At 32.2% G+C, this 25,497-nt stretch overlaps 1 protein-coding gene across 8 annotated transcripts; it reads right to left on the reverse strand.

Moving 5' to 3' along the window:
• Positions 1 to 215: 215 nt before the first annotated feature.
• Positions 216 to 24,917, reverse strand: LOC117344585 (synaptobrevin-like). 8 transcript variants are annotated; one of them, XM_033907384.1, is made up of 9 exons: positions 24,751 to 24,917; positions 20,817 to 20,867; positions 17,263 to 17,356; positions 16,055 to 16,133; positions 14,807 to 14,886; positions 14,160 to 14,211; positions 10,917 to 10,949; positions 6,309 to 6,342; positions 4,426 to 4,505 (listed from the first exon to the last, which is right to left on the reverse strand). In XM_033907384.1, coding segments are annotated over exons 1-7 (384 nt in total). In that variant the 5' UTR covers positions 24,753 to 24,917; the 3' UTR covers positions 4,426 to 4,505; positions 6,309 to 6,342; positions 10,917 to 10,923. The 8 variants fall into 8 exon arrangements, with proteins under 8 accessions (XP_033763270.1, XP_033763269.1, XP_033763278.1 ...); XM_033907382.1 differs by lacking the exon at positions 14,160 to 14,211 and adding an exon at positions 12,628 to 12,679 and having other exon boundaries at positions 24,751 to 24,916; XM_033907383.1 differs by lacking the exon at positions 6,309 to 6,342 and having other exon boundaries at positions 4,391 to 4,505.
• Positions 24,918 to 25,497: the final 580 nt, after the last annotated feature.

The following is a 25,497-nucleotide window of genomic DNA, read 5'->3' on the forward strand; positions in this document are numbered from 1 at the left end:
GGGTAATTGTTGTATCCTACTAGATACACCAACTCTTTACCATGACACCACTAGGGAACAATGTCCAAGGGTAATTGTTGTATCTATATTGTATCATATTATTATTAATAGCCAATAGCCATTTACATTTCCTTTGCTGTAGACTGAGCAAAATCTCGATATCAAATCAAAAATATCCAATCTTTTTTAATTGAAAAAAGAACCTCAATCCAAAATAAGCTATGTACACAGATGGCTTTATTTCCTCAATACAGATCCATTACAGAAACAGTGGAAACATTCTGGTGAGTACTAATACAATAACTTGGAATCACAAGATCTTAACAGAACCATAACACACAAAAATCACCTTTTACACAGCCTCGGTAGGCTTTAGTTAGTGGCCGAGAATTCACAATGTACAAGTGTATATACATCATAACGTAAATTTAAACTTGAAGAGGACTGATCATCCAAGACAGAATGGTTTATTCGTTTCGGTTAACTTAATCCTCTATTGAATATTGGGATTTGTCAACCCAAAGAATTGCTCAAATCCCAACAATTCTTGAATTTGTGAATTTTCAGCAAACATGTATCAGGCATATTAAAGATCACATAAATAAAATATACAAGATAATTACATTATAAATATACCCACATGGTATGTCATTAAATAACATTTTGGTCGAGTATGAACATTCACCAATCACATGTCTGCAAAATATTTTGACACAATTATAATTTTCATTTACAGTTAAGTTCCTCATACACATATATAGTTATTCAATATTTTGCGATCTTCACAAAGTTAATATTCCTTTCATGTTTTTTTGTCCTTTTAAGCAATAGTTTAAAAGCTCAACAATGTTGTATAACTAGGTTGCTTGGTAACAGGTTAAACAGCAGACTTGTTTTGTTTTGTAGTAATTATATAATACATTTATTATGTTTATGACTGACTCAAACTTAACATGGTAGAAAGTATAAAGAAAGACTGATGTATGTCCAAATAAACTTAGTTATTTATAACTTAGATTACGACCATTGGAATGACCAATTCAAGGGTACGTCAACAATTCAATAGTGCACTATCTCTCTCACGAGTGGCCTAAGATTCATTACACATATATGATCCCTAACTCACAATGACTTAACACTTTACACTGCATCAACAAGATTCTTATATATACATAACTAAATAGAATATTATATATACACACATATATAAATATGTGTTGATTAATATCAACAAATTCAAAAAAAAAAATAGATTTGAAAACAATTTGCATGATGGGAGAGAGAAGCTTCTACGGAACGTCTGGCTAGCTAGGGTCATCACTCCAGCAGAAATGTTATCGGAGTACACACAGTTGATCATACAGGCAGCTAATATTGCACAATGACTTCAACACAGCAGGGAGAAGCTGTTTAAAAATAATCCATGGATTTTTATTTTGTGACCAGGAGAATACAGGTAGGCCATCTTTATGTAGAACCACTACTGACCAGTGTACACGTCTATTTTGGCAATTTTGTTTTAAATCATATTAATGAGAATTTTTCAATTTCATTATCCTTATTACATTTTTGTATTTCATTTTCTTTATAAAAGATGGAATAAATAGAAATAAATACAAAATAACTCCAACTGATCGGAGAATCTTAAAATATCACCAGCTTATGGCAGATTTGGAGAAAGATTGGATATTTGGGATGTGCTGTAGGATTGTCAGGGTTTTCTTGAGTTCCCAAACTATTCAATGTGAATAGGTTTACCTCAGCTACTCATTATATCATAGATTTGTTTACTTAAGGTTTTTTTGTAATAAAAGAAAATCTAAAATTAATGAACAACTTCCACTTTAACGATATCTGTTGTCATAAACAACAGAAATAAGATTCACTGGTGTTGTGTGAAGGTGACTTTATAGGTAACAAGTCCTAACATGGAGAAAATGTCACCTGGTACTTAACTTTAGCTTTGGAATGTTCCACCAAATACAGGTAAAATCTTCAGGCTGAGCATCAGCATAACAGTAACATAACACTTGCTCCCTATTGATTGCAATTTCACTTGAGTTCAAATCCCTATTAACATACAACTTACATGAGTTAAAATTTGCCCTTATAACCAAAATCTGGAGAGAGTCAGTTGGATACTTACAAATCCTCAGCTATATGAGGTATACACTATCCAATGGGTTTAATTTATCAACCTTATACACATAATGATGATGCAATGACTTGATGGACTAACTAAACCAACATTTAACTTTGGAATGCATTATCTTTGTGTCCGACACAGATTCTCTGTGAGGAACATCATCATCCTTGTTAAACATCCTTGTTAAACAGACTTTACCAACTCCAGATAAAATCTCACACATCGGTGTAGTCCTATAACCCGTCAACTTTCCAATTTTCTATCTGAACAATTTGTGCATGGAATACATTAATACATATAGGAAGGTATCAAAGCTTTATCTAACATAACAGCCTCTATTACAAAAAAGACATTATCCACACAAAACATTAACGGTGAACGGGACTAAAACAATGGGTCATTGTCACAGGAAACATAACTACAGATCATCATAACTTTTACATAGGAACATCATTGCCAACAAAATCTAATGAAAATTTATCAACAGCAGCTGGAAAAATCATTTACCTAGGTTTTCTTACAAACTCCAGGAGTTAACATCTTATTGTATAGAGTATGTAGATACCCCTGTATTCCAAGAAGTCATGACTCTGAAGCAGGGAAATTATTTAAAATGTATATAGCCTAGTCTTTTGTAAATATCGGGACATAAAGCTGTATGGAATTCATGAATTTCACTTTGACATGGTAAATGACAGGTACCTTGTTTTAAGCTAAATGGAATAAAAGTATATTAAACAATGTTCCCTCAGAATCGGGACTTTTAACCTTTCTTTCTTGTAAAACCTAAAACATGCATGGTTACTGTAATTGAATAACAGTATGATGGAGATTCTGCTCTGTATCTACAATTAAAAGGGTGAAAAATGCAAGAATGATATCTTAAAACATCTATATTTGCGTATGGTTATTAGCTAAATGTACATATGATACTATTGTATGTTGTAGGATTTAAAAGCTTCACATGACCTTTGACCCATAACATCACAACCATATTAATCAGTCTACCTGTATATTTGTAACTGAAGCTTGATCTAGAAATCATTGGCCAAATGATATATATAGCTGTGATCGGATTCTGTAACATATAACATATTATCTCAAACTCACGCCAAAGTTCATTCGGTTTCATATTTTCAATACAATTTCAAGACATTACCCATGCTTATCACACAAATATGAATTTTAGGAAATAATCTCAATTTCACTACAACTTTCATCAAATTTCACTTTTTTCAATGTAATCAAAAATCAGAAAAATTGTGAACTTAAGTCTCAAAGACTGCAGTAATGATATCCTAGAATTAAACCTCTGCCTTGCAGTAAACCACAATTCCAAATCAAGGTTACACAGTAACGAAAGAAAGACTGAGAGCGATGTTTTTTTTTTACTTAAATTTCAGTGCCTGATAAATTATCAGTGTTAATGAGCACGTATGCTAACACAACAACAGTGCTTTCAGGATTGTTCTCATTCAATGATATATACAGTATAACAATAAATATGACTGAAATGTACTAATTCTCACTCTACACCATACACCCAACAACTGTGGCATCTATCTAGTTGTCTCCCCTCACTGCTATGGGAGTCCTTAGAACATATGCTACACCCTATAGGGGGCAGTACATGTCCTCCCTCTACTATACTATTACACATTTATATTGTATATACTAATTTTATGTCAAGATCAATGGAAACACTTCAACTTTTTTTCAAGAAAATTTGTTACAGTTATCAATGACAGTAAAAAACAAACATGTCCACGACACTGATGTTAGAAAGAGCATCCCAATGACATAGATGTAACAACAGATATGTCAAAGTTTGGTTTGGTTTGGTTTGTTTTTGTTTAACGTCCTATATGTCAAAGACACTGAATAATAACAAGCATGTCAATAACACAGATATTACAGGAAACATGTCTATGACTTAGATGAAATACCAAACATGCCAATGACATAATAACCAAGCATGTCAATGACACAGATGATACAGCAAACATGTCAATGACACAGACACCATACACACCAAAGATACGGTCAAATGTCAATACAATGTATTTGTTAGTGACATATGTTCCTGAGGGATGTCAACCCAGCTTAGAAATATATATCAACAACAAAAAAACAGATTGACACGTGTCAAACACACATGAATTTTGCAAATGACACAAATCTTAAATTAATAGGAAGTGTTTCCATTGTTCTAATGAAGAGGAAAAGGTTTCACTGGTCAGCCTGTCCCACTGACCAGCGAGAGAGTTTATAGTGTTTGCACCAGAGGTCTGCAGTCCAGAAGATCAAGGTTTAGAAGTGGTATTTGATGGATTCCCTTGTTGACTTGTTGCCACCCAAACTGTAACAGAATACAAGCTATGTCAACAAAATACATGTACATGAATATTTTTCAAGAATCAAGATATCAAATAAATAAGCAGTGAAATAAATACACCTAAACAAAAAATGTCTTTAACTATTAAATGTTACTATGTGCTATTTTTTTAAAACAAATTCCTATAAATAGTAGGGGCATACATTTCCTCAATGACTACATGTATCACCACATTCAAGGCCTTATTACACTGACACTTAACACAACATCTGATTAAGATATAGAGCTGCAATATGACTAGGTCCATTGACAACTTTCTATAAATATATACGGTATGAGGTATCCTCATACTTGAACTTTGTATGAAATCTGACAAAATCTTCTGAGAAATGAAATGGGATGAAATAACACTATAAAATCTATCCTTTGAACAATTTTGTTTTAAATGATACCAAATCCTAAGATGTAATGCTGAAATGAAGAAATATTTGAATCATTAACATTTCAAACGTGAAGTTAATTATCAATAAAACATCTATGGATAATGCTAACTTCAGCTGATAACATTAACCAGGGCTATGGGTCCAACTACAGATAGTGGTTAAAGTAGTCGATAATTAAGGTGTAGGGTGTAAAACTGATGTATATAAACAAAGGGCATGTAACATTACAAGTCGTCGACATGCTGCAGTCAAAGTATAACAGTATATCAAACTACATGACTTTCAATTCATTTCTACTACTGCTACATATACATAAAATAGAAAACTACAAATGCTATGTATTACAAGAGAATTTGGAATGAAAGAGGATTTTAACAGTTTATCAAAGTGGTATTTAATGACTCTTATTGCTGTTGGCCATAGAATTGTTTGAAACTCATTCACAAACCCATTCCCCTTTTTAAAATATTCCAACATAATAAACATGTATATCCCTAAAATCCTTATATTATATCTTAATCCCAAATGATCACAATTTCAACTGATGAAAAAACTTTTTTCATCAAACGACATGCTTAATTAGTAATATTAACTAATTACTACATATTCAAATGTTTACTAATTAAGTGCAACTACCATAACAAGGTGAAGAAACTACATAAAGTAAGAGGAATAACTGTCAGGTGTTGTTCATCCTGGTACTATACATTTGTATGTATACTCAAGTAATGTACCAGTCTGAAAGTTCAGTTGAAACCATCAAAACTTTTGACTTCTGGAAATGGCCCCATTGACAAAATTGGATGAGCTAACATCAAATGGTATACATATGTATTGGAAAATACAGTATGATATAATGAATACCTTTTTTTTAAAAAAACAATATGAATACCATTTTTTATTTTTTTTACTAAGGTCATATGAAGGTCATATGTCAAAAAATAATCCGTGACCTACCCTGATAAATACACGTATCATGAATCTGTGATGCACAACTAATTAGTGGTTCAAGTCAGGGGGAGACTTCACAATGGTAAGACAAAATAGGTTAAACTACAGGAATTATCAAAAACCGATGTCACTGTGTGATTCTGGGTTCAATTTTCTAACCATCAAATTGAACAGCTTGTTAAAAGTTAAAAAAAAAAAAAGGAAGTAAAATCAGTGGACATGATGAATTGACATCACATGTTACAGTACTTTCTACTGAATAATCCTGAGCATGCAGGTGATATCTGTTGATAAAAACAACAAAACTAGATCAAAAGATCACAAGGTCAATACGAAATCGCAGAGGACAACAAATGACCACATTGCACATACAAGAGAAAAGTCATGCCAAAAATGAGGTGCCGGCACTGGTGTCAGAGGAATAGAGGCTCACCAGTGTTAGCCGGCGTATTTGGAGTAAGCCCAAACTGTATGCAGCATAGGAGAAAGACAGAAACATTAATTTCATATCACAACAAAATGCCACAACCATCTACAATGTTAAAACATTTTGGTGCAGCCATTGTTAAGGGTCATCAATTCTATGGTCATAATCTCAGTCTATTTTGAAGTGAAAGTCGTCTGAATTATGATGGTTGTCAATTTTTCTTTATAATAAGAATTTGTGAAGTCATATCTATTTTTGTGAATGTGGTATGTTTTTGTGATGGTCAATCAGCTTTTCACTACCTTCATCTATACAAGGTAACAGGGACGTTTAACCAATATTACAACTTATGTATTCACAAGGTCTCACCAACAATCAAGATAATGTGTGCCTAAAAACATTGAGATTCATTCAATGGAATCATCGTGTAAAGATCACCATTTTTACGCACATAAATTACCACAGTTTCTTTTCTCTTGAAATGCAAAATGCAGCAATACATCGCTTCAGAGTGAAAATACACCTTACAATGTATACAAGATTACTTGAAAGAGAAGGTAAAGAAAATCTCAATCATGATATCCCTATCTACACTGCAGAAACGCAGTGGCAGTTACACGTCAGCAAGTCCATAAAGTGTTCTCAGTCCTCACTTAACAGTAACAGAACCTTCAAACATCAAAGTCTGTAATCTTCATCTTCTTTATATAATCACGGTCAGAAACCCATGAGACTCTACTTTGCTGTTTTACTCAAAACTATAGAGCAAAGTATAGTGGGTTTAAGGCACTGTCCTTGAAAACTCCCTAGGTCGGTGACCCTATTACATGGCTGTACACCTCAGTCTTACATTGTAGGTTGTGACACTGATAAAAGCAATGGCCAAGTGCAATGATATATGGAGGAGATGGCTTCATACATGTACGCTGCACAGAAAAAGATCTGAAATCTTCCAAACTCGAAGTCGTATCATGCATCACAGGCAGTGATACTTATCATAATTATTGATCCACAACCATCTTATTGACATCCAGGAGGAGTTAATATTAGTAGTAACACTGAAACCTGTGCTCGATAGCTTTTAAATTACACTCCGTAATATCACCAGACTGGAGAAACAGGGTCTTGTACTTCTATAGACATAGGAGAAACAGAACATTGTACTCTGTAGACTGGAAAGAGATGGCTGAAACTGACCTGCTACTCCAGCTTTTATTTACTACATACATGTATATAATGTATACACAGTGGTAGGAATATATATATATATAAGGATCCTTAATTAACATCCATGGCAGTTACGTTTTTTATCATTTCAAGGAAATTGTCTACATGTTTTGATAATTTTACATTACACCTTGCCATGATAAAAATTGCCACAGCCATGGATGCCGAGGATTTTCCCCCCTAATTTTATGTTTTCCACATCGTCAGGATTTTTACTGAATACCACATGGTATCCACCCAGGAGCAGCACCTCTGTTCAATACCTTAGTAGTGTTGGTTCTTTTGTTTTAGTTTCTACATAATATTATACAATGGAACAATAGCATACACTTATATAGCAGCAATCAACAGATAAGTTAATATTAGTACAGTATAGGTTAAAAACTCTTTCAAAGAAAGTTAAGAAACAAATCAATTCTGATATACCATAGGGCATCCCATTAAAATTTTTATTATTTTAAGGAGGAGTTATTTTACAAGAAACAGTATAAACATGCTGTACCTATGATACACAATATATGTTAAACCTGAAATCTAGATCTCAATCTCCAAGTAAATGACAATCTAACAAATGACTTCCATTAACTGAGAGTAAGAAAATATTTGACATGATTTTCAATATTTGGAAAGCAAACACATATACAAAATTTACTGTTAAATGTAAATGCTAATTGCCACTAAACATTATTTAAATTATGTTTCAGAAATTGTCTACTACTCTGGCAAATATGCATTGTCCCATTAGAAGAACTGAAAAGTATGACCATGGTTAATTGTCAATTGTAACTTATATTGATTAGTGTATGGCATTTTTTAAATCTATACCTGCCCAGTATATTTTTTTCTTTCAAAATTTGCTTTTTTATCTTTTGTTTTTTATTAAATCAATAAGCATACTTCCTAGTGCGTAGAATATGATATTACTTATCTCTTTAATATGATCGAACTATATATTAAATCCCATCAGAACAATAATGTTATCTTGTTGACTAATTAAATCATTATTCATTATCATCACATTATATTCCAGAAAATTTTAACATGTATCCCTGTCACCCATAGACTGATTACAATCATGTACATTCTGACTTGGTTATGCTCATATAACATGCATGTCACCATGATGATGTTGTCAGAATCAACATCTTATTTGAGCAAGACGTTTTATATTATTCAAGGAAATGGATTGTCTCTATCTGGTGCCGCTTCATTTTTGTACCCAAAAGATATATGTGATGTATTTTTTGAAAACTCAGCATTTCATTCAATTATCTAGTAATCACAGTTATATCAATTTCAATCATAACTTAAAAATCTGTCACAATATTGCAACATTATTCACAGGTCAATTTGAAGTCATTACACAAAATATGAACTTTAATGCTAAAGGCAACATCAGAAACAGATTATGACCTTGACCTTTTTCCTTCTTTAACACCGATGACCTAGAACAAAACATCTAAATATACGTCAGATACCAAGGGAGACAACCATTTAGTATACACAACTATTCACACCAACATATATACAACTGTACATGATACGCTGTGTACTGAACATGTTTGTGTGTAAACAGAAACCATACAGATACTTAGATGTGTGAGGTGATGCTACCTTCTATATATAATGCTGAAGTTGTCCTCGATTCATATTAGAGTTATCTCCCTTATTAGGTAGCCTTCCTTATAGACCAACTCATTTTATATTAGAGTTATCTCCCTTAATTGTTTAGATACAATTTATATATTAACTCTGAGAGTTATTAATCGTATATGCACCCATATGTGACATAAACTTGATTCTACATCATACATCTTAACTTTAATCATAGTTACGGTTATTTGTTACCTAGAAAACACATCATGATCAGATCATATACCTGTGATCATATGTAAGAGTTAAATATTACAATACAATATAATTCTAACCTGTGACCTGTGATGTAAGAGTTAAATATTACAATACGATATAATTCTATGTGGACAAGACAAATATGCTACCATCACACACAGTATACCTGTAGTTATTGCCATTTTGAAATCTTTCATCATCAGATAAAGTTCAAAATAACCCGCGCATTGAAACTATAGGTCCATGTTCAAAAATAGATGAAGTTTGTTAGATTGACAGGATTGACAGGTAGCAGCCCACACATCTACGTATCCCCAGTCACAACAAATATACCAGTATACCTAATCCACCAAACCATACCCCACACAGGACCCGACTGGCCCAGTGTACAGGGGTATAGAGGGGTCACTAAGGTATTAATCCAGGTACGAACTGCACTCCAGTTACTGTAATTCCCATTTAAAGCAAGCTGCCTTTTGATAGGCAGCACAATTTGGACTGGTGCAAGTATGACAGATTTACATCAGATTCAGACAGTTAAACCAATATGCCAAATACATAAACTGGGAGTACATATGACATCCTATATAACTACACACACTGATCTATATATTACACAATGATCAACACATTGAACTTACCACACCACCAATCAAATATATATACAATGCATGAATATATATGATTTTTATTTTTTATGGTCACCATAATTTTTCCAAAATATAAGATATATTTAATATATTTAAAATATATTTTCCGAACAATGACATACCATCAGTCCTGTACACCAGTTATTTACCCCTTACCCTCTCTTTGATGGAAATGGAGTTTTAAAAAGCTGGTCTAACAAAAGCTTCAACATATGAAATTTGACAAAAAACTATTTTTGCTTGTAAATTTTCACCTATAAATGGTCAAAAGGATAGAAATTTGTGATATATTTCTGAATTTTACAATAAAACATCGATCTAATTATTAAAGCATATGAAATATAATTATTGTTGTTCACAAGTGTTTGACTTAAACCTAAGTCTAACGCAAACGAACAATAGACCAACTCAGTGAATTCTAAATGCCCCATTTCATGACAGGGGTATGCAAATAAAATAAATATATCCAATTACCGGTATTCCTGCTGTTCAGGATTCAGAAGAGTGATAGATAAAGATTACTGTTGTGGCCCTAGCCAAATACTGACCCATTTGGTGTTACAAAATGGTACACTTTGGTATATGGACCACCATGAGTGGCACTTGGACATCAACACTTGGGATACTAAAGTACTATGTTATGTCTTTGGCATATTGGTAGATAAACATGTAAAATGAAAATTTTTGCCTCTATATCTGCTATACATATAATCCCATTTTAAAACATCAAAGCAAGTTTAGTGCATGAAAAGAATTACGATAGAAATAATGCATTTCAAAAGAACGGCAGTAAAAAATTGACAGGGCAAAAATTTACAATTTACAGATGATATTCAACAAGCAGGGATTTATAGACAGGGAACCATCTAATTCACATCTATCTTACTTCTCGCTTAACTATAGGATGTTCCCACCCACACTGTAACAGAACAGGAAAATGAAGCGATTAGTTACACACTCACCTGTACCAAACAAAACATCCAGTCACATTCATAGTATTAGTTAAACAAGCATGACATTTTACTTTGCTCCATCACATGTAATTATGACAAGGTTTTGACATTTCTAAAAACCCTCAATCTATATTCTTGTCGCTATAAATACAATTTTTCTGTGCTATTTTTGTTCTATCTAATACTAAGTTTTTTTGCAAATGTTCGTTTAAAAACCATGGAATGAAGATGTAGAAAAGTTAATTTTCATTAAATCTTTAAATCCCAAAACTTACTTTAGAAGAAAAGATATTTTTATTTCTATTCATAAAGTGTATACTCTGAATGACGTTCATACATTTGGTAACAATACAAATACATATACGTATATGTCAAAACACCTTATGGCTTGGATGGGGCAAAGGGTTAATGACGCATATAACAAATGGAAACAAACACTTTTTGAAAAACATATACTACAGTATATAAAACTATATCCACTTAACAGAAGTGTATGCTTATCATATTAATAACTATACTGGTGTAATATATGAAACACAAAAATATTTGTACTTTGACCAACCTACAAGGGAGATAACTGATATCAAACCTCCACAGAGCAGATTCTTGAGACCTGGACTCAACTTTTGGGCGTGCACTCTACAATATCTTACATACTTTACAATGATGAAAAACAAGATACAACTTAAGCGCCAGATGTCGAATGTTTTGCCTAAAATTGGCTCAGTAAAAATCTATGTAAACTTTTCATATATAATTATCTAGTATATAATGTACATAATAATTCAGATTTGTACTTTTAGCCACTTACCTGCACATCGTTAGCATTAAACAAGCATAGTTTATATCAATGCTATCAGCTATATCACCAGCCATACTGACATATCATCAGTTGTGTTTAAATGGTAACTCATGCAATCTAACCTCAACCGAAAGCTGGATTACCTCCCTTGATCAAATTGAGACTACACGATTAACTCCCTTCACATCATAAGGACATTTCATACTTGACTACAAAGACTGATTGTCAGATATCTTGTACTATTCTCATCAAAATAACAACATTAATATGTTAACTGATGAAAACATCTGAAAATGATGTACTAGGAAATCTTCACTACAGTCAACTAAAAGACAACTGAAGGCAAGCCGATTAGTTTGTTTAATAACCATTAATGCATAAACTCGTCTTAACCATCGTGTTAGGAAAACTGTTTGGGTTAATTAATCACACACAAGTATGCATTATTTAAATGTTAGATCTTTCCCTGCAATATAAGTCATGCAATATTTATCCAAATCCAAAGACATATTTCTACCCCAGAACTTATATAGTAGCCCTAGACATGTTGAATAACATCTAATCTGGAATTATATGAAGCTTTTATTTTCTAAATACGAGCTCTCTTTATTAAGACTAAAATTCCAGAAGCAAAATATTATTCTACTGTTATAGTTTGAAATTTAAGAATTTCCTCATCAATCTGAAAAATTAGAGTTCCCCAATGATGATATCAACAGTACCGTTGGGCTATAGAGTTCCCCAATGATGATATCAACATTACCGTTGGGCTATAGCCTAAGTGCCTGAGGTAGAGGTCCTGGTATGGAATGTACGGATGGGAAATCTCCACATTAACTTACCAGCAATAATGATGATTATTACCACAATAACACCTATCAGTATCAACCACATCTGAAAGGGACAACATCAAAATGCAAACAAAAAATACAGAAATAAATGACAAAATATGCCATATCTTAACAATGACAAACCCATTATGACAATTAAGGTTCTTTATGATCTGAATCTGTAATCAAAAGTGGGCATATTCAATTGTATTATTCTATAACAAACTTGTTCTTAAATCTGTTTAATAAATCAATGATAATAGGAAGAGTCAAATCTGTTCCGTATTAATATTAGTGGATGAGAAAATATTTGGGGTCATAATTTTTTTTCCCTGAGATTTTGAAGAAATTGAATGTGATTTTCATATGTATTGCGCATTCTGAAAATTTCAAGGGGATTTTTTATTGAAAATATGGGTTAAATTCCTCAAATCTCCGCCCAATGTTATCCCAGTTGGATACAGAGGGGATATATAGAGGTGACTTGACTGTACAAGGTAAAACTCAAGCTCCCTTGATGATATCACAGGTAAGATATGGCAATGGCAAATTATACAAGTAAGCATTCACAATACAATCTAATCTAAAACAACACTTATAGAAATGAAAAGAGAAGTTTACAAGAAAAGTTAACTCAGACATGTAAGAAAAATCGTTTGTAATAATTATCAGAAATGTACCAGTGGTTATGAAGTTGGTATATTACCTTGATAGAGAAAATTACTGTATGATCATTCAGACTATTCCATTAGAAAGTTTTGTATAAACATTCACTGCCAATGTGGAATCGATACTAATTCATACAATATTATCTAAACCTGCATTTTGTCATTACCAAAAAGTTATTACGAATCTAAGACTAGGGTAGTGTTTTGATGATTTTCGTTGATGACAAAATATTCAAAATGGTTTATTAGTACATCTGGTGCATGTACTCTGCTATCAGATTACTAAACAATCTTTAGTACTTTTAAGTTGTATTGTACTTTAAGTATCGACATAATATGGGTGAAATATTGCAATAAATCATTCTATGTAAACTACAGTACTGCTTGACTTTATTTTTAACCTATTTGTTTTCAACAGAATGTTATGACTTTCACTGGTGACAATGTTTTCTTCTAAGCTAATTTAGAATAAGTTATCTACAGATTGCCTATTCTTATTTAAATACATATCATATTCTTTCACATGGGATGAAAACAAGAATGATCAGCCTTATCTATTTCTATATCCAGGAAAACACTGGCATTAGAAATATCTAATGACTATAAGGTAGGACTTTTAATTTATTTTTTAAATGAAGAGCTTCGTTGAACAAAATATCCTTTTCTGATTAAAACAAAATTTAATCATTATTTTTCTCAAAATTTTAAATTCTAAAATTTGGATTGTCAAAAACTAATTCTAGATAAAAAGAAATAAATCATAAGAAAAAAAAATTGTAACTTCAACTTAAATGTCTAAAAAATATCACAAAACAATATTCAGGTGCCATACAAAGCTTGTGTACATTAATTTTACAACAGTCATTTGACACTCACCAGCAATTATAATTACTATTACAGCAATTATACTTCCAAGTATTATCATCATCTGTAAATTAGTACAGAGTTATCCCCCTTGTAACTCATACCACAATATCTAGTGCTTGTAATTTATCTTACCAATTATGGTTGCACCTCTTCAAATTTGTCACAATCGGTCATCTTATCAATCACGACTAAAACGTTAGCTGTCTGGTAGTTTCAATACCATATTCTCTTAGTTTCATCTAACTTCGAGAAATATGCATGATTTGCAGTTTCACAAATAAAAGTAAATGTTATCATAACTTTCCAAAATTCTATTATATCTAGCTCTGTTATACAAAAGTGAATTCTTTATGGCTACTGTTGAAAGTTTTTTGTTTTGTTTTTTAATTTTGCAATAATTATGGTCTCTTCTAATCTTTATGTATCTTGAAAAGAGCAAGTTATGTGCTTACCAAGTACTTATTGCATTGTTAAACTGATGGATAACTAACTATTTATATGTATTATCTTCTAATTTTTTAATTTTAAGGAGGTTCTAAATCTATAAAAGCATCATATGATACAAATAGTTACAGGTAAACTGAAAACTTTCATTACAGAAGTATGCAAGAGATTTCTCAAAATATTTCTAATAAATCTCTATGTCTTGGACCTACCTTGCAATTCTTCCACCAGAACTTTCTTTTCAGCTTGCCAGCACTTGCCTCAAATTGAGAGGCACCTGCCTGTAGAGCATCTATAGCAAATAAATTAAACTCCATTAGTACTGGCAAATAAATTAAACCCCATTAGTACTGGCAAATAAATTAAACCCCATTAGTACTGGCAAATAAATTAAACCCCATTAGTACTGGCAAATAAATTAAACTCCATTAGTACTGGCAAATAAATTAAACTCCATTAGTACTGGCAAATAAATTAAACTCCATTAGTACTGGCAAATAAATTAAACCCCATTAGTACTGGCAAATAAATTAAACTCCATTAGTACTGGCAAATAAATTAAACCCCATTAGTACTGGCAAATAAATTAAACTCCATTAGTACTGGCAAATAAATTAAACTCCATTAGTACTGGCAAATAAATTAAACTCCATTAGTACTGGCAAATAAATTAAACTCCATTAGTACTGGCAAATAAATTAAACTCCATTAGTACTGGCAAATAAATTAAACTCCATTAGTACTGGCAAATAAATTAAACTCCATTAGTACTGGCAAATAAATTAAACTCCATTAGTACTGGCAAATAAATTAAACTCCATTAGTACTGGCAAATAAATTAAACTCCATTAGTACTGGCAAATAAATTAAACTCCATTAGTACTGGCAAATAAATTAAACTCCATTAGTACTGGCAAATAAATTAAACTTCATTAGTACTGGCAAATAAATTAAACTTCATTAGTACTGGCAAATAAATTAAACTTCATTAGTACTGGCAAATAAATTAAACCCCATTAGTACTGGCAAATAAATTAAACCCCATTAGTACTGGCAAATAAATTAAACTTCATTAGTACTGGCAAATAAATTAAACTCCATTAGTACTGGCAAATAAATTAAACTCCATTAGTACTGGCAAATAAATTAAACTCCATTAGTACTGGCAAATAAATTAAACTCCATTAGTACTGGCATTCCCAAACATGTCTGGACATCGGATAAACATACCAAGTTTATCCCTATACACTACTGACGAAGGACTGCATTGTAAACCAGTGTCTAGTTTAGCAGATGTTTTTGGACTTTTTATCTATTTATTCATCAATATATATCTACAAATTCCTCTGATACATATAACCCAGGTAACATAAAAACGTATCTAAAAAGTTTTGCTTAGTAAAACTTCTGTAATATAAATGATGTGTCTTTAAGTTTATATGAGTAGATCCATTAGTTACCAGCTCTGTCGTCGAGTTCTGATATTTTCTGATCTCTCTCCAACACCTTGTCAACATTCACTCTCATGATGTCCACAACCTAAAAAACATTAATATTCTGGTTCAGAGTACAACAAAATATCCTATATATAGTAAGTTTTAGAATATTGTACCTGTATTTGAATAGTTATAAATTGTAAATAAGATTATTATAATTACAAACTCCTCTTTTCTCATTCTATATTTTCCCATGTTGATCTAAGTTAAAGTCACATTCTCAAAATGATAACTAGGGTGGTAAATAGAACCATTTGGCATCAAACATGTCTGCCTTCACATGAGGAAATAGAATATTTCCTAACAAGATACTATTCAACCTGAACTTTCAAACGTATGTCCTATATGACACTAGATTTTATGTCACACACCACTGTATGACATTAGTTATGACACACACCACTGTATGACATTAGTCATGTCACACACCACTGTATGACATTAATTATGACACACACCACTGTATGACATTAGTTATGTCACACACCACTGTATGACGTTAGTTATTACACACACCACTGTATGACATTAGTTATAACACACACCACTGTATGACATTAGTTATGTCACACACCACTGTATGACATTAGCTATGACACACACCACTGTATGACATTAGTTATGACACATACCACTGTATGACATTAGTTATGACACACACCACTGTATGACATTAGTTATGACACACACCGCTGTATGACATTAGTTATGACACACACCACTGTATGACATTAGTCATGTTACACACCACTGTATGACATTAGTTATGACACACACCACTGTATGACATTAGTTTGTATTGAAGGTTGATGTTGAATCTTTCATTGATTACCAATATCACCAATATGCATCTGTCCATTTTGAAGGGTTATTTTATTGAAATCTTTCCTAAAGAATTATTTCTTTATGAACAAACTAATGTGAGGATTTACAGGGACTCAATCTTATAAGCACAATGTAGCCTTCAAAATGCAAGAGCCATACTCTTAAAACCATTCACATAAAAGTTTCTGATCCATGCAAAACATAATTGATAAACTATATTTTAAATACACTGTATATCATATTTTTAACCGTTGGAACTCAATTTTAACATCAAGTTTGACTATATCACCAGAGATAAATCATATGATTACTGCTTTAATAGGATGTATTATACTCTTTTTCATTACCTCATCAACTTGTGCCTGTGTTTGCTGTAGACGTTTGCTGGGCTGGGCTGGTGCTGGGGCATTGGGGGGTCCCCCGGGACCTCCAACCGCTGACCTGTAATGGAAGACATGTCATCAGGTACAACAAACTGAATCATTTATATCGTAAGACACAGGTGTAATAACACTATTGTAACATCATAATAAATATGTAACGTAGCATGGTTGTCTGGGTGTAATAACACTATTGTAACATCATAATAAATATGTAACGTCGCATGATTGTCTGGGTGTAATAACACTATTGTAACATCATAATAAATATGTAATGTAGCATGGTTGTCTGGGTGTAATAACACTATTGTAACATCATAATAAATATGTAACGTCGCATGATTGTCTGGGTAGATGGAAACGTCCCATCTGAGCCGGATGTCGTCTGTCTTTTACAGAAACAAAAATTGAAAGTTTTTTTGCTTATATTCTCATAATTAGAAGTTATGTGATAAATAGAACTTAACCTTACACTTGTGTCTATGTCATATGATAGTCACTGAACTCATTTAACAAATTCTGTATGGTATAATTATATAACCACTCATGTAAGATCCTCTAGATACAATTTGTGTATATATCTAATGAGATCAATATACTTATACCATATTATATTATGTGAATTACTATGAACAATATTGCCGTTATATATTTCACATTCATCATTAAGTTATATGCAGGGAGAACATTTCTGGAAATACTTAAAATTAATATTGTGGGAGTTCACATCGTTTTGAATATAAATTGAAGATTGATCACCGATTTATACATATTGCAGACTGAAAATTATACAGTCCCTCCTGTTATATGTAAACAATAATCACAACCGAAACTAATGAAAGAAAAATCCATAAATGATCAATGATTACAAAACCAAGCAATTGAATAGGCAGAATCATACAGGCAGTAATCCAGTAACTAATAAAACGGAGAATAAAAAACATATACCCGATAAACATTGTCTTATTACGATGATAAAGTACAGTGATAAACCTGCATGCAAGTCCTGAGTCCTGTGTACTTGTATACTCGTATAGAATTTTGATGAGACTTACAGAATTTCTAGAAAAACTTAATTTGACATTGTGGGACTTATTGTTTTTAGTAATACAGTTGAAAAGGAATAATGAAAATGAATAGTAGATTGATAACTGAAAGAATTCCAATGCATCAAGAAGCTTTTCTGATGTGGTGAAATTCCATAATTCTACCGGTTAACAATTGATGTGGTGAAATTCCATAATTCTACCGGTTAACAATTGATGTGGTGAAATTCCATAATTCTACCGGTTAACAATTGATGAAGTGAAATTCCATTATTCTACCGGTTAACAATTGATGTGGTGAAATTCCATAATTCTACTGGTTAACAATTGATGTGGTGAAATTCCATTATTCTACCGGTTAACAATTGATGTGGTGAAATTCCATAATTCTACTGGTTAACAATTGATGTGGTGAAATTCCATAATTCTACCGGTTAACAATTGATGAAGTGAAATTCCATTATTCTACCGGTTAACAATTGATGTGGTGAAATTCCATAATTCTACTGGTTAACAATTGATGTGGTGAAATTCCATTATTCTACCGGTTAACAATTGATGTGGTGAAATTCCATAATTCTACCGGTTAACAATTGATGTGGTGAAATTCCATTATTCTACCAGTGAACAATTGATGAGGTGAAATTCCATTATCCTACATGTTAATAAAGAAATTCCATTACATGTATTTGGAAAAGAATAGTATCATTAAACATTAATTAAGTAAAGAAATATTTCTGTAATTAAAAGGCATTTACCAGTATATCAAAAAGTGTTGTATAAAGTTTTAAAACCAATTAAGAGGATGGTCGAAAAGTGTTTTTTGGGGGGTGATCAGGAAGTTCCCAAATGTTCGTTTTAAAAATCTTATCCAAGCCGGATTACTTTTTTCTTTCAATATGTACCGTGTGGTATTTTAAATATTCACATTCCTTTCCTCTATAAACAGAACTGAATGTAATAATACTTCTCCTGGTTCTCAAACATTGAATAACATTCATATAATTATTTTCTCTGATCTTTTCCTCCCTAAAACATCAATGACAATATCTAATTCACAATCTGCAACTAAAGCTCCGATTATGTTTCTCAAGGAATAAAAATGTGATGGGTATATCCAGTAGATAACATTGTAATAAATCATGCAATGATCATGTATATGCATACTAAATGCTAAAAATTGTATGTCAAAAGAAACAACAATGGGGCATACTATCATTTACAGACATCAGCAAGTTTTATCATGTGCTGGCCACAGGTGCCTGACTCGTTTTATAAAATAATAACATAAGAGTACATATCTCATGTATATGTACTCTTACTGGGTATATGTTATTATTTTATCAAACGAGTCAGGCACCTGTGTGCTGACAAATTTAATTGACTTATAGAATCATGACTCATGAGATCAACTTCCATTGTAATTAGATCTATATATAGCTATTCATCCTTTTCCCAGTTGTCATATCATTACACTTTTGTAACTTACCACGTATCAGGCAAATTATGTTACATGCTTAAGCTATCATGTCCTTTTTTAACATCTTCAACAGAATTACATTCCTATCTATATACATTATATCATTATAATTCAGCCAGCTGGAGCTTTTAATATATAGCTGACAAGGCAGGAAGAGAAACATCAGGACTGATGCACATGAACGGTTAATTATATATAAGTGGCACAGCGATAGGGATTACATAATATATCAGGACAATTTAATACACAATATACATGTGCTTTTATAATTTTATACAGTTTAATATACAGAAACAGCACAACATTGATCCAGCTCTGTTCAAAATAACATCCTGGTCTGCAAAATGTACTGTATAGTTGTTAAATGGGTGTGAAAAAATTCCCAATTTTCTGCATGGAAATTATTCATGGGGGGTTTAATTTTGCAGATTCCTAAATTTAGTCCGTCTCTTTGTTTATTACTTGATATAATTATATTTTTGTTATTCAGATTTTTTTTTTTAGGTTTAACCACCAACTCATAAAGGCGCATTTGTTCTCGGACAGCGTCATTTCATATAGCAATGGCGACATGTTATGATGAGAAACCTAGGGATGTCCAAGATTTGCACAAAATTCATAAGGTGTTAAACTTTGTGAAGTTTGATGCTTTCCCAAATTTAACTGAATTAAAATCCTCAAGAATATAAGCAACAGTAAATTACAAGAATATAAGCAACAGTAAATAAAACCACACCCAGCTATGTATAATGTAAATAATGTACAAGACAACGTCCAATCTGCAAAATGTAAATAAAGCATGTGCCAACATGTGATCAGTAAATGTGAATAAATAAACCACCTCCAATTCTATATATATATAACATAAATAAAATATACAAGACAACATCCATCTGCAAAATGTAAATAAGACAACATCCAGCACTGTAAAAGAAATAGAAGACAAAAATAAATTGTTGACAACAACACGTAATGCACATTTGTGTATAACTTACGGTGGTCCACCAGGACCAGCCTGGGGATTCTGGGGATTCGGTTGTGCAGCCCTGTTGAACAGGATTTATATGTAAGTTCAAGTAACATTTACTGTAATTGATAATAAATTAATAAGGCAATCAAATCTAACAGTAAACCAGGATATATATGGTAATGAGCAAGACATGTACATGTGAAAACTAGCTTTTATATGTGACTATTTAATTTGTCCTCTTTGTGCTAACATTGTGTAACAAACTGGCCCAGATGGTCTTCATCACTCACCTGGATATTTCAGTAAATATTGCAAAATACTCTGATTTAAGATATATATAAAATATTTTCCTACTTTTGAACTGTCTCTCCTTAAAATGGTTCAAATTACAGGTGAACTAAATCATGTCATTCTTGAAAAAGAAAAATTATTTTAAAGTTGGTTTTTTTTTGCTATTATATTTTCCCTATTGGGTTCCCTTTCTCCTGCCCCAAGTGATTCACATCCTTTATCTATGCAACATACAATATTAATGCCAAATAATTCAAATTTCATCAAAATCCATTTAGTTGTTCAAAATATATATATATCAATGTATGTATTTGCAATTGGTTATAATAATTAAAACAAGTAGGGAACAATGCAAGGTTAAATTTTATTTCATTGACGTTTATTCAGAATTCAACTATTACCTTTACATACCAAGGTAATTGAACAATAATTTTTGTAGGTGAAGTCTTATCTTATTCAGAGAGTTGTCAAATCAACAGAAATATTTTTTTGTGAGAGTTGTCAATGCAAATCACCAGAAATATTTTTCAATAAACCTGTATGAATACATACATAAACTACCCACAGGCACTTCACATCAGCCTTCTACATCAAGGCATATCATATTTGGTGAAATGATCGGCAAAAAGGATGCATGGCAATGATAGATTCTGATTAAGATAGATTTCTACTGTTAACAAATGAGCCATTATAAACATGATACATTACACACGAACATATGTCAACACCAGAGTAGTGGATTTATCAGATACATTACACACGAACATATGTCAACACCAGAGTAGTGGATTTATCAATCAAGTGTGAACATGTACTACACTAGACTGACTAGTACAACCACCTCTGGCCAAATACAGGTACTACAGTTAGTTGTGTGTACATGTAAATATCTCAGTACATGTACATTGATAACTGTATATAAATATATATATACATGTTGTCCATTAATCACAATGGTAACAGTGATCATGACCACCCTTTCAATTCACTTTACCGGTATGTAACACTGAACTGTTTATACCAGGAGCTATTAATATTCTTTACTGTCAAATTGTTTCAATCATTATCAAACATTTGATACATGTTAATGTCATTATATAATTAAAGTCATGAATACAAAATTTAAATCCAAAGACAAAATATTAAACGAAAAGTTTTGTTTTTATCTACCATGCTGAGACCAATGTGGTGAAAAAAGCTGGTATAATACTCTATAAATACATTTATAAATGTACTGCCAAAGCTTGTGAAATTTGTATGGCAGGATTTTAAACAAAATTTATTTGAAGATATCTATATAATAAATTATGATTTAAGATTTTCACAGGACTAATGTCATATATAAACTTATCTCTGACTAGAAGTTGGGATTCCTTACAAGACTGGCTAGATTAATGATGGAAGTCATGTATGACTCTCCCACCAGATGTTGGTCCTACAAAAGATTACAGAATCTGTCTAAAGGATCAATAGCATGTCTTACCAGGTAATACCGATTGGTTTGTACCAACAATATGTTACTTGTCCAATGATAAACAACAACATGTATACATAACACAGTAGATACAAGGAAATTATAAATTATGCAGGATGCCCATTTGAGAATATTACACTTGGTTCAGCAAGATATAATTTAAATGTAGCTGGAGTCTATCATGAGAGATGTCAACCCACAGACCGGAAAATTTCTTTTATATAATTGAAAAACCAAATATAAACTTGTCAAATACATAAACTTTTTTTTATTTAACCATAGATCTCAAAGTACTGAAAAAAAGTTGTTTTTGCAAAAAATTAACACAAACACATACGGCAATTTTCCCCCCCAAAAATACATAATTCATGCGGTACTGAAAACTTGTAGTAGAATTAACCACTGTTTGGCAGTGAGTTGCCACTTATGAAGCCCTTTCATTCTGCTGATCAGTGTCTTGGGTTGTAACAATTACTTATAACTGTACACGACCAGATGTAGGTCATGTTACACAGTACTCTGCAAACCAGTATACATGCATAGATATAACTGACAATTATCGAGACGTATTTGATAGTTCATTAACATATATGTATGTGTGTTTAATAGTACACTTGTGAATTGATTATATTAATTTCATTTAGTGTTTAGTAGGGATAATATCTAGACCAATTGAGACTGAATATGGAATAACAATATTAATTGCTCTTGACTGATAATGTCTTGTTCTTCCAACCCAAAGATGTGGTTGGAAATTATTCAATCAAGGCCTAGAGGTTTTGGCAAGGTGTGAGACTGGCATATCAAGATAAGAAACATAATCCTATACTAAATGGCACAGGGATCTTAGTTTTATGCAAGAGGAGGGAGCTGGGGCTGGGCTGGTTGGTGTACATATATATACCATGTACTGAGAATGAGATTTTGTCAATTTAGATTCCATTTCAATATTATATTCATGACCAAGCAATGGAATGCATGGTCGTGAAAATGGAAGAAAACCACATAAAATCTCCGATCTGACCTGAAATCATGATATCAAATATATTTTTTAATAAATTCAAAACCATTCAGAGGTAAATAAGTGACTTTCTTAATACTTGCATGGTGATCTATAACTAATTATAAAAATATATAGTTTATGGTATATGGAAAGTTAAGAATAACTGGAAACATCACTTCTCAAGAGAAAATATACATGTAATGTTTGAACAAACATTGTTACATATTTGGTATACCCATAATGACAATGACTGAGTTTTTCATACACATTATTGCCTTATATAGATTCAATGACCAATAAAGACAAATGGAAACATATTATTAATATAAACATGTAGATTATATGAAATATATTCACATCTAAAGCATTAAAAAAACAATTACTCTTTTATATTTAGAAATTCTGCCTTTGTAACAATACGTAATAAATATGTCGCTTGCATACTTGAAGAAAACATTAATGTCACAAGTCCTTGACACCAATAAATAAGCCATTTACAGATTAGGTATCTGCAAACAGAAGTACACAGTTCAAATATCCAAATACAAGTACTGGACAATATTCAGAACCTTGTTCTTTAAAAAGAATTTAACAATTTTAACAATATCTTATTTGCAAAAGTGTATAGAATCATCGCACTCCACTAACATAATCATGAAGCCGGCTTCTCGTATAAATTATTGTTGCGTGGGAGTAGATGCGGGGGGGGGGGGGGGGGGGGGGGGGGGGGGGTATTACATTTATCATGTATGCATTTTAATTAAATATCTATTGGTCTGATTTCTAAGAGACTCATACTGAGGATGTATCACACCAACCGAGCACAGGTGAATTTCATATATTTGTGTTAAACCGTGTTTGTCCGTCATCTGATTGTCATAACGTTATATACTGTCAGTGACACATTAGCCTATTCCGACATGTAAACCCCGAGTGAGTGCTTTGCCACATTTTCCGGATGAGAGACATATACCTATCTGACTATAATATATAGAATATAGGTTGTTAAGTAGTATAACTTGGTGCATGCATATGACTCCTATCTAGGGTAGAGACACAGAGCTGTCATTTCTCCCACGATCATATGAAATGTCAAGAAATCTGGAAATCGATAAACACTGGTTCCCGACATAAATTAATTCCCAACAATCGGCCAATTTAGTGCAAATAAACCCAATATTGCATACTTACATTATGTTTGTTTATAGTATACACGCTTTTAGCTCAAATGGATAGTTTGTCCTCTCTACTTTGCGACAACCGATCAACCCTGGCTGCAAAAATGTAAATTTACAGGAAATATGGCGGATGAGGCAGAATTGACGTCATTATCCGGGAACTTGAATCGGGATCACCAGAACTCTTGTATGACACTGCTTTGCTGTGCATGATCATGATCAATAATCATGTCTAAATCTGGAATGATAATAATGGGCACGTGAGGATTAGAATTTTGTTAGTAATCTCCTTCCGACTTGATAGATTCTAGCTGGTGATAGTCTGTTTTACATTTTTTTTTATAAATGAAAAGGAGGTGGTGCATAGGAGGGCTAAATCGGCCAACGGCGATTTTTTTCCCGGAAACATATTTTTGTCAAAAGCATAATATCCCCGATTATGTGGGAGGAATTAATTTCCATTCCTCAATGTATATATTCTTTTTTGGTGATTTCATTATTTCCCCATCAAACTGCATAAGAAGCTAATGTTTTGACCACTAATTATTATAGAACACATTTTTATTTCCTATTTGTGAAACAAATTCACCCCATTTGTTTAAGGTTTAATTTTGTATATGAATCATCACGCTCCGTGACACTAAAATTAAATTTCAGCCTAATTTGATGTCTTCTTTTGAAAATCATTGTTTTTAACTTTTCATTTAAAGTCTAATACGACAAAGTTATTAATGGAGTACTATCAAAATTTCCGGTTAAG

This window comes from Pecten maximus, chromosome 16, assembly GCF_902652985.1.
Source record: "Pecten maximus chromosome 16, xPecMax1.1, whole genome shotgun sequence".
Taxonomy (NCBI): Eukaryota; Metazoa; Mollusca; class Bivalvia; order Pectinida; family Pectinidae; genus Pecten; species Pecten maximus.

Bases quoted from the DNA above. Each gene is read 5' to 3' on its own strand.
- LOC117344585 (XM_033907379.1), bottom strand. The intron at 14,212-14,806 runs GTAGGTCCAAGA...ACTAATTTACAG, and splicing joins TCTGGTGGAAGAATTGCAAG to ATGATGATAATACTTGGAAG. The intron at 4,506-14,159 runs GTGAGTGTCAAA...ATTCTGTTACAG, and splicing joins AATAGTAATTATAATTGCTG to TTTGGGTGGCAACAAGTCAA.